The sequence below is a fragment of the Magnolia sinica genome, chromosome 3 (assembly GCF_029962835.1).
Source record: "Magnolia sinica isolate HGM2019 chromosome 3, MsV1, whole genome shotgun sequence".
NCBI lineage: Eukaryota > Viridiplantae > Streptophyta > Magnoliopsida > Magnoliales > Magnoliaceae > Magnolia > Magnolia sinica.
Genome location: NC_080575.1, coordinates 117,354,701 through 117,366,017, shown reverse-complemented (window position 1 = coordinate 117,366,017; position 11,317 = coordinate 117,354,701). Strand labels below are relative to the sequence as shown.

Below are 11,317 nucleotides of genomic sequence, written 5' to 3'. Positions count from 1 at the left end.
AACTTCTTCGGGGCACAGAAGTTTTAGATTAAGCTGATATTTATGTTTACCCTCCATACAGGTCTATGTGACCTTATGAACAGGTTGGATGGTAAATAAACATCACAGTGGGCCTAGGAAGTTTTCAACGGTAAGAATTCAATCCTCACTGCTTCCAGTGGTGTGGTCAACTTGAGTCTTCAATCTGCCTCCTTTTTAATCAAATGGCCTAAAATGATATGTAAAAATGGATGGACGGCGTGGATAAAACATATACATTACAGTTGGCCCCACATATACCCTGACAGGATCGTCGCCTCTAACTAGATCCTGGTGGTACCCCTCCGCGCCCGAACCAACCCGCCCGAGTTGTACCTAACGCCAACCGAATCTCCTCTCACTCACGAGAACTCATCTCTTTCGCAGCAGAGCAAAAGGGGGCTTTTCCTCTTCCTTTTCTACAAGGATCTCTTCGTTTTCCAGGTACGAGAATTCCGAATTCATTACTTTTCCTTTCGATTCTCAAGTTTCCATCAATTCATGATTTCTTCCGTTTGTAATTTGGATTAGTTTTTCCTCCAATCCTCTTTAAAATTTCAAGCGAATTCACTGAGATTGAGATTTTCCCAGTTGCAAATTTCAGCCTGATTCCGATTTTTCTAGGGCTGTGATTCAGTGAGGGCCCCTCCAGAACACGTGTCAGAGATCCGGGCCATTCATCATGTAGGACGCATTGTGACCATGCCACAGACGAAAATATTCAGGCAGTAAACTCATCAAGTGAGCCACACACGTGCGTTGAATTTGAACCATTGGACCCTAGTTTTCTCTAACCGCCCATTTTTGATCAGTGGGCCAACATTATTTTGGTCTATGGAATGTTGGCAGTGTGCCCTACCTGATGAATGGCCAGGATCTCTGTCACGTTTTCCGCTTCCTCAAATGAGTATCCCTCATTGAATCACGACCCTTGGATACTAACGAAATTAAAATGCTGCAATTGCTAATTAGTTTATTATCCGTTTGGAGGTTGAGCAGAAATATACATAGTCCAATCTCTACCGTACACGTGGTCACTTGTACGGATATCAGGACCTTTGATCCACTGGGCCTCATTGTGGATTGGGAAGAGCCTCATGTATGGGGCTGATCGGACGATCCAACCATTTAATTGGTAGGGTGTGAATGGATGGTTGAAACGCATGTTATAGTGCATTGGTCAGTTCGGTGTAATTTACTGGCCTTGGTCCATCAACAGTGGGGTCCACAGGATGAATGGTCTGGATCACCATACAGGCTCACGCGTATGCTGAAGATTGGGTGCTGTGTGATGGTTGTGGCAGGCCTGCTACACAGAAGGATACCTTCTTAGTCATGCAAGAATCCATGTTCTTCTTTAGGTCTCTTTTTGTTATTTCTTTTCATTTTCCTCTGCAGGTTTAAGGGAATTTGCTTTGTTTTGTGAATCATGATTTGATGGGGCTTCAGATTGTCGTGTAGTCTTTCAGCATTCTACATTGTAATTGTAGGTGATCAATTCATGTCATTTTCTTGAGGATCACTTCATGAACATTTGGAATTTCTCTTAATTGAATTCATCCAATGGAAAAGAGGACATTTTAAATTCAAGCCGATCAAATTGAATTGGATTAGAGAAGACCTGTTTGGGCATACCCTAGAATGCAAATGGAATCAAACTCACTTCCCGTCACTCATATAAATTTTGCAGAGGTGGAGCTGTTTGGTACATCTGTCTGGAATCTGGATGTGCACCAAAGGCTCATGTCTGCAAAACGTGCCCCAAAATGAGAAAGGCATGCTAATGGGTTGGAACTGTTGCGGTTGTGTTCTCATTCCAAGGCCAATCCACATTGCAAAGATATCCAAGTTGGTCCTTATCTTTCATGATTTGTGTTTGCAGAAATGATGAGGCGTGTTTACAGGCCAACAAAACCATGGCATGCAGCAGGAAATTTCCGACTGGCAGCTTTTGCATCTCTTCTAATTCTCGCGGTCTTCATATTGCTTCTGAAAAACAAGGGAAAACCTGATACTTCGTTTGGTCTTCCGAAGCTAAAATGGAACAGCTTTCGGTCTTCCGTCGAATTCCACCCTTCTTTAGAATTCATGAATGGAACAGATGTGATTTGGCAGATACCTGATTCGCCCAAGGCGGTTCTCTTTCTAGCACATGGGTGCAGTGGTCGAGCGGTGAACTTTTGGGACAGATCGCCGAGCTGCCCGAATTGTGTTGGCTTGCCCGAGGAAAGGCTAATTGTCCTAAATGCTCTCGCTCGGAAATTTGCCGTCCTAACAGTATCGAGCACTGGAATATGCTGGTCATTTGGGAAGGAAAAAGATAGGGTAAAAGGAATTATTAAATGGTTTATTGGGGAAAATAAGCTCGAAAAGCTTCCAGTTATGGCTCTAGGGGCATCTTCTGGAGGGTACTTTGTTTCTGTACTTGCCAAAGATATGAGATTTAGTGCCATTACATTGATGATTGCAGAAGGGAAGTTTGGTAATATGGATATTCCGGCAGATTACCCTCCTACCCTTTTCGTACACATGCCCAAAGACCAAAGACGTATGAAGATGATAGGTGAATACATGGAAGCTCTTAAGAAGAAAGGAATCCCCGTGGCCGAGATTAAATGTATGGAGTTTCCCTTGACTCCAGACCTTCTATCAGACAGGATTCCAGGTTTGGATCAGACCGTTTCCTTCAAGCTATTTGAACTATTCCGTGATAAAGGTTTCATGGACGATAATGGTTATATGAAAAATGATGGGCGTGCGATTCCTTGGAAGGAAGCTATCGAGGGAACAGATTTATTATCTGATAAGAATGAATGGGCCAATCACATTCAGGAAGAGATGAATCTTGCATTTGCCTACCATGAGATGACCAGTTTGCAGTCAGAGCAAATATTCAAATGGTTTGAATCTCACATGACCTGATCACTAGGTGGACATTTTGAACAGTGTTGCTATTGTCATAGGAGAGATTGTTGAGTCCTTGAATATTGGATGACTGACATCTTTTCTACAGATTCTCATTTGCCCCTGCTAATAGAAAAAGAGATTTTGAACTGAAAAATAAAAAATGGACATTCTACGGTCGATTGAAATACATGATATGAAGGAGAAGTTTCTGAAGTTGATAGCTGTTTTCTGGAGTTATTATGTCTTGGAAATCTGAGGTGAAACCTGAACAGAGGAGGGGCTATGTAAGATCCATCAAAGGCTTCCATGTAGGAAAGGAAGGTGGAAAGTGGGGTTAATTTTCTCAGTTAAACAGATACCTTTTCTGTTCATAAATTTATAGCATGGGTGAATACCATTTTTTTTACACACACACACACACCCAAACCACATGAGCACTCGATCTCATGATCTCAGTATTGAAATAGAGTCTGTCTACCACTGAGGCATGGAACCGTACCTGCATGGGTGAAACCTTGATCTTAAGGTACGTTTGATAAAGTTTTGTGTTTTCTTTTTCTTTGTTCTTTCCTGCATTCGATGTATGCTTAGTAAGGGTGTGTATGGATGCTTTTGTGAATTGAATTGCAATTACTATTCCCCATAAAGTGAAATGTACCAAAATGTGATTTCCATCCTGCGTATTCGTACGTGTTAGGGGTCTAAAACTTGATCACATTACTTTCACATCTGTCTTGAATGAAAGCGACCGCAGTTCAAGAGCTACTTCTCTGTTATTAACTAGAGCTGCAACTTAGGTTCAGGTGACTGACCCCACCTGAGTTCCAGTTGGGTTGGGTTGTCAAGGTCCTTGGGCTGGAAAATTCTAACCCGATTTGAAATCAGGTTGAGCAAATTTGGGTCAGGTTTAAGTGGGTTGGGTCAGGTTGGGTCGGGTTGGCTCAGTTTAGAGGAATTCTTGGATTTGGGTTGGGCACCTCGGGTTGGAATTCCGGTTGGGTTGCTGGTTAGGTCCTCTTGAAGTTGGGTTGGGCTTGGATTGACCCTCATCCTGACCCAACTCGCCCTAGCTGCACCCCTATTAGTAATGCTAGGAGCCATCATTGGCTTTTGTCATTTCCTTTTCTCATACTGGATGTTCACAATCCAATTCACTTGTGTATCCAAATGCAGCCCAAGTCTTTTGCTGTTGTGGCAATTCTGTGTTGTATAGATCCTTTATTGTGCATTTTATGGTTGAATTCATCCATCAGTGTAACTAATTTATATCCATTTAGAAAGTGGTTATTTCTCAAAGAGGCTATTTTCCTGTAATTACTTCATCCATCTGTTATCGAGATATTTTAAATAGATCCCCTCAAAGATGTCTTTAAGCTCAACCATAGACAATCTGCTATTTATGTGTGATGCTGTTTGAAAGCTTCAATCCAAAGGCTTCTGCATTTACCGCTAACATAATTCGTAAAATTTAGGATTATTGCAGTTCCAGTCATGTTGTTTTTGTCTGCCTATTTCATGCAGCAGGAGTTCAGGACATGAAATTGAGAGCATTTCCATTGAAAGCATGTCGAAACCCCCATCAGCTTTATTCATCACTACAAGCTATAGTTTTAGAAATGTGTACTCTTTTTTAAAATTCTTTGGTTAACATTTCTAACTTGTTAAACACTCCCAAAACTTTTTTTTCTTTTTAAAATTATTTGGTTTAAGAAAACATGTAGATGAAAGGAACGGGAGGTGCTTTAATGATATCTCTAATTCATCCAAATCTATTCAGAGTAGAGTTCAGCATTTTACAGTAGAGTGGGCCTCTATCTACGTTAACTCAGATAGCTGTTACTTTCTTTAATTAGGAGGGTGATCGGCCTGCTATCTCAGCGGCCTGATTTCCCTCCTCCTGTTTGCTGTTTTGTTTTTTCCTTTTTTCTATTTAATAAAGATTCAGTTTATTAAATTAATTAATTAATTAATTAATTTTATTTAAAAAAAAAAAAAACATGTAGATGAAAAGGTTGAGAATCACCAAACATCAAAATTAATTATATCCAGCACAATGATATTTGCACCATAACCCATTTCCTACTTTACTACACAATTCTACTACCAAAATTAGAAGGAAATTTTGCTATTTTATAATGGTTTCAATGGAAGTTGATGATGTCGCCCTTTCTCACAAGTTACAACCAAGGCATAAATGCCCATGATGTGTGGTGATTTTCACAGAAGTCAACATTGCAAGTACCAGCTTGACCAAATACAAACATTAGCATGGTTTCTAATACATGATCCTAGATTGCAGCAGGGACGCTTGGTCTCAAAACTGCACATTGTCAATGCACAAGCACGTGTGTTTGTTAACATTAAGCAGAATGGCCATTGGCCCTAAAAGGCAACAGGGAGCTAGAGAGTTCTTCAATCCCGCTCAATGCCAAGGTAGTCCAAAATGGTTACGTAACAGTAACAGTGGTAACCATTACACATTGCAGGGTTGTTACGGCTGTTATGAAAAAATTGACCCGTAACTGCCCTGTATTTTTCTGTAACGGCTGTAGCAGCCCTGTAATGGACTGTTACCGGGTTGCTAACGGACCATTATGTGGCTGAAATATTCATCTTTTTAAAATTATATTTGTAACAGCCATTACAGCCTGTATCGTAATGGTAACAATGGTGGCCGTAACAACCGCCATTAGCATTATGGAATACCTTTCTTAATGCAGAATGGGGTTTTTGCACTTTCCGAACTTGTGGTCTTGAAATAAGGCATAACTGCCTTTTCTGTCCTCTTGCAAGCCAGCCCTTAATCCCATACCATCTTTCTTGCCATTGTTCTCTAGGATCCTTGCTCCTTGAATTTACCTTTTATGGTTTCGTTGTCTGGTTGCATGCTTATTATATTCATTAGGATCCACTACTTTGTCAATGCCTCTAAGACCTGCTCCTCGTAGATGAGTACATGGTAAGGTCATGTACAAGCAGCGCCCACACCTGGTAGATGGTCATAGAGATCCCTTAGGGCCTGTTTGGATGCCTGTAAGTTGGGTAAAATGTAAGTGACTTGACAGGGAAGTCACTTACAGGTGGTGTTTGGGGGAGGAAATTCACCTGCAAGTGACTTACAACCTGTTGCAGGGGGCTGGGGTGAGAAGTCACTTCCCTGTAAGTGACTTACAGGCCCAACATACGGATTTTTGAAAAGAGGGAAAGGGAGAGAAATGCACCAACAGCCTACCTGCAATCAGCTCCAATCTCTCTCTCTCTCTCTCTCTCTCTCTCTCTCTCTCTCTCTCTCTACAATTGTCGTGTGCCTCTCTCTTTTTTTCTTGCTTTTGAAGTGGGCCTGATACGGTGAGGCTGTGACAGTGGGGCCCACCTTATGTATTGATATATCCACACTGTCCATCAATTCTGCAATCTCGTTTTAGAGCTTGGGCAAAAAAATGAGGCAAATCCAAATCTCAGGTGGGTCACATCACAAGAAACAGTGGTGATTGAATGTCCACCATTAAAGACTACACAGGGCCCATCGTTATGTTTATTTGCCATCCAACCTGTTGATAAGGTCACACATACATAGATAAGGGAAAACATAAATACAAGCTTGATCCAACTCTTTTGCGGCCCACAAGAAATTGTATTAGTGGGCATTCAATTACCATTGTTTCTTGTGGTGTGGCTCATCTAAGATTTGGATTTATTTATTTATTTATTTTGGGCCATGCCTCATAATGAACTGATGAAACATACATCAAGGTGGGTCCCATGGTCCAGTCCATCAAGGTGGACCATTGCTCTTATATATATATATATATATAATTTAACTATTGCCCATTAAAATGGACCATTTTTATTTTATTAAACCATCTTGTGTGTGGTCCTAGAAGTTATCCAATGATCAAGCTCTATTAAGGATTTCAAGATTGGCATTGAGTGAGAAAGCTAAGTTGTTTCCAACAATTTGAATCATAAACGATCCAACTCTATAAATGAGTTGTTATCAACATCTGCATCTGGAGTACTGGCTGATCTAATGTCTTTAATGGCCTCGAAAGAATCCAGTCTCTTTGTGGGATGTTTCTTTAGTATGTTGCACTATTTTCTTATAGTCATTCTTCTTGTTGTAAATCCGTCAAAGAACCCAATCATCTAGCTACAACAAAAATATTTCTTAATGAGCCCAATTAAAAATTTCCCATAGTTTCCTATGAATTCTTATGTTAAGTTGTTGCTCTATGTTATAGGTATTTTGAATCCGTAGGTCACTTTTATGACTAACTTGATGATTGTTCTAGCTTAAGAATTTGCTTAAATATTTATCTAGATGGGTCTAACAAAATTGTATATTTGGTGCCAAGTTGTTTTTTTTTTTTTTTTTTAAAAAAAAAAAATGTAATCTTAACATTTTGGAATGATTCCCTATGCTAAACTTGGTTCGATGTGAATATACAGCTTCTTACCTGTAAATAACTTACGGGTTATCCAAACACAAAAACCAACTTACATGTAAGTGACTTACAACTTACATCCTGTTTACTTGTAAGTGACTTTCACATGTAAGTGACTTACAACTTTAAAGAACTTACAGGCATCCAAACAGGCCCTTATAGGTTATTTTAGCTTTACACTCCAACATGTAACTAACCTTTGTGAGTGATCAAAATGAGAAATTACTAGGGAACGAACCAGAAAGAAGCTTCCACCAAGTGGTTGGGGAGAATGATGAAATGATCTTTAGATTTATGCAAAGTAGTTCAAATGAAGGCCTGCATAGAAAAAAGAAAAGAAAAGAAAAGAAACAGAAACAGGAAAAAAAAGAAAAAAAGAAAAGAAAAGAAAAGAGAGAGTTCCTGTTACAACTGTTTGATGTGGGGACAAACTGGCCACTGTTTTGTGCGAGAGGATTCAGAATTCTCAGATAGAAGAGCCCCTCTCTTGGATAGAGTCGCCTCATGTGTTGAATTTGGGCCATCTACAGCTCATTGGAAAGATAATGAGCTAACTAACGACTGTGGTTTGGGGTTGAAATTCCTCTTTTGTAGTGACTAAGGGGACATGCATTAGAGTCAACATCCTGCAATGTCACAATCCACCTATATCTGTGCACCTTTATAGGTTCTCCGCTCATAAATTTGGTACCCAAAAAAAGTGGAGTGCTGAAATTGGGTTCTGTGGAAAGATGGCCCAAAGAGCTTAAATATGGACCTTAAGACAGAATTGAGCAGGGAAGTAGTTTCCAGCATCAAGTATGAGCCATGGCCCACAAATCACGTTCAATCGATGCCCTACTAATAGACTTAGATTTTAAGGGCATTTGGCCCACATTCAACAGGTAGTAACCCATTGATCAGATGTTTAGGATTTTGTTCAAACCATGCAGATTTTCCTGCTGCGATCCTGTGTGTGTCCCACTTGCTGGGACAATAGATTTTGTTCAAACCATGCATATGCTTAAAAAACAAAGAACATTCTTAATTAGATTAAGCCAAACGCTCTAAGGCTGACAATTTTAGAACGATTTGTCCCTAAACAAGCTAATATTTAAATGAGATATCATCTATCTATATGTTATTAGATATCGTCATTACACACAACCATAATAACTATCTCAAAATGAAACAAACAGAAGAGACTGAGAGAACAACACTACTAAAGTAGAGAAGTATCTTCTTCATGCTCGAGGCTTGAGCCGGCCCTCATTGGCTTGCTTGAAGAGGCGGGCCTGAGCGGCGGCAACCTTTTCAGATGCAAGGCCCGCGGAGAACCAATCCTTGACTTGCTGGGTTGTGAATGGGAACTTCTTGTTAACCATGGAGTTGAGCAATGCCGCTGTCCCTTCTCGGTAAAGGGCGCCGATCCCATCGCGGCGTGTGTTGGCGAGTGCCTGCTGCAAGGTAGGATTCTGCCTGAGAACGGGTGTAGCTGCCACACCAAATGCGCCGGCCACCGTTCCCCAGAAGCCGAAGAGTCCCCATATCAGCTCAGGATGTGTCCTCCAGTAGCTACAGGAAATTATCATTGGTATAACATGTTAGTATGTTTGAGATCTGAACCATTCATCAAGTGGGTCCCACTGTGGAGACACTGATCAAAGAATCCTGCCGCTCCATTAATGAAGTGGGCCGCATGGTTACGTCGAATATTTTTCTCTCCCCATTTTTCTTGTACATGTGTGACCCACCTGTTGAGTGGGATTGTCTGATTATTGGAACAGGGCAATTTTTCCCTGGGCCCCACCTTATGAATGGCTACAACAAATTTGCCAAGTTGGCATTTGCGCGTGAACGTAGCCACCATCAGTGGGGTTCTCTTGTTTTGACCATTTAGGTGATGCAAAGTCACAGGCAACTCTCATGATCAGATTGGACCGATCTTTTCGATGAGTGGCTTGGATTTCTCACAAATGTACAGCTTTGGGCTGTTGTAAGTGCAGTTTTCATTTCTTGATAAATTTAGAAGGTTCGAGTGTGATGGCACCATGTACCACATCTGTTTCGATTGTGATTCAACGAACTAACATCCATCATGATCGTGAGTCACTAGATCTTGGTCCCACAACTGATCATGCGGTGACAACACCTGAAACCATCCCATCAAGATGGGCCACACACAAGACAATATTTCTTTCTCGGAAGGATTTCAAAATGTATTCAACAAAGATAAAATGTAAGTAGCCTAAACTGAAAATGACTAAGAAAACGTGGTTAGGATTATCATTTGCTGAAATGCCATTTGGAGTAGGAAGGAGAAACACTTTTATTTATTTATTTATTATTATTGATTCAGTTATTTACTTGCAAGTGCCGGTGAAGAAGGGCGGCGTGTTGGGATTGGGAATCATCGGTGGGGTTGATGGTGTGCCAGGGTCGACAGGCGGGGCTGGCAGGGTAATGGAAGGGGGTGTGCGTCCGCTGTTGCTTGGAGGTGTGTGGTAATAACCACCACCACTCTTGGGCGGCGTCACGCAGCTTCCACCGGACCCATGTGATGGAGTTCCATATGAAGGGCTTTTGTGGGGACCTGGACCATGGCAACTTAGAATTAGCATTGTTGGCACTGTACATAGGAATGAGAGAGAGAGAGAGAGAGAGAGAGAGAGACTTGCTTTTGGGTGTAGTCCCGGCATGTGGGTCAGGTGGGTAGTAGTTCTTTTGATCTCCAACAACCCCTTCCAAGCTTCCACACATCACCGGAATAGCTACATTGTGAGAAACCAGACCTACTAACAGTAGCCACATCAACACTTGCCTTTTGCTTCTCTCCCTCTCCATTTCTGCTAATTAAGTACAAGTTGCTCCACCTCTCAGCAAAGACAAGCAAAAGAAGAAAAGGATATTGAAGCGAAGCTATGCTCTCCAAGGTATACCAGTCAATATATATACACACAAAATGTGCTGCTGCATTTTTAGGGAGCAAATAAATACCGCCATGATAGAGAGTTTTTGTAGTTTGGTGGAACTGCATTTATGGGAATTAATGATGGGAACTGGGGATTTACTCGAATAAAAAATCCAAAGTATAGGTGCTTTTTTTTTTTTTTTTTTTTTGGTGACGCGGCTGAAAAGGTATATTTTATGTTGGTATGTTTGCCCTCGACCCTCTATATGTAGTTTTGGGGCCAAGCGTCAGTATACATAAACAGCTATTGAAGTAATTGCTACCCTAGTTTCCACGTACTTCCGCTCCCTTCTGTTTCTACACATGTGGTGCATGTGTCGATCCCACAAACCAGTTTCTCGGCAACTCAGTGAGCTGACTCGATAAGTCTAGCTAAGTTAGTTTCGAGTCAATCCCATGAGTGAGTTTCTCATTGACTAGGCTCGAAATCTTGCTGAGTTGAGTTGCCTTGGCCGAGTTTTGAGTTGAATCAGCGAGTTTTAGAACTGTGGGTTCTACATCCAGGGCTTTTAGTTTGCACAAGTGCGGCTTTTTGTTCAATGATTCAAACTGTTGACATTGTAGCCCCACCCAGCATAGCCACAATTTCCATTCAATCAATTAAATAGGAGAGATTCCATATCAGGGATCTTTATTGTGAAAGTAGGATGGGGAGAATTGACTATTGCAATAACCATATTCGACCCACTTAGAAGTTAGGTAATGGGGCAAAATCTATGAATCTAATGAAAGATCTCATGGCCAAATCCAATCTTATTAGACCAGATATTTTAAGTAATTGAGTAAACGGACATCTATTGCCTGCCCTAGATAGACTGTCCTTATTTTATTTTATTTTTTATTTACACACCACACATGCTCACCCACCCACCCACACCACATAGGCACTGGATCTTATGATCTCGGTATTGAAACAAGGTATTTCTATCATTGAGCCATGGAGCCGGACCCCTAGATAGACTCTCCTAATGCATCAATTTTATTCAAAACCAAGTCC

The 11,317-nt window shown here is 41.0% G+C and overlaps 1 protein-coding gene and 1 pseudogene across 1 annotated transcript; one reads left to right on the top strand and one right to left on the bottom strand.

The window, feature by feature from the left end:
* The first annotated feature begins 333 nt into the window (after positions 1 to 333).
* LOC131240917 (uncharacterized) lies at positions 334 to 3,597 on the top strand. Its single transcript, XM_058239448.1, has 2 exons — positions 334 to 462; positions 1,901 to 3,597. Exon 2 carries the CDS (start codon positions 1,903 to 1,905, stop codon positions 2,938 to 2,940), a length of 1,038 nt encoding a protein of 345 aa, XP_058095431.1. The 5' UTR covers positions 334 to 462; positions 1,901 to 1,902; the 3' UTR covers positions 2,941 to 3,597.
* Positions 3,598 to 8,370: 4,773 nt separating this feature from the next.
* On the bottom strand, positions 8,371 to 10,287 carry LOC131240916 (protodermal factor 1-like; annotated as a pseudogene).
* Between the last annotated feature and the right edge of the window lie 1,030 nt (positions 10,288 to 11,317).

Bases quoted from the DNA above. Each gene is read 5' to 3' on its own strand.
- LOC131240917 (XM_058239448.1), top strand. From the start codon at position 1,903: ATGATGAGGCGTGTTTACAGGCCAACAAAACCATGGCATGCAGCAGGA.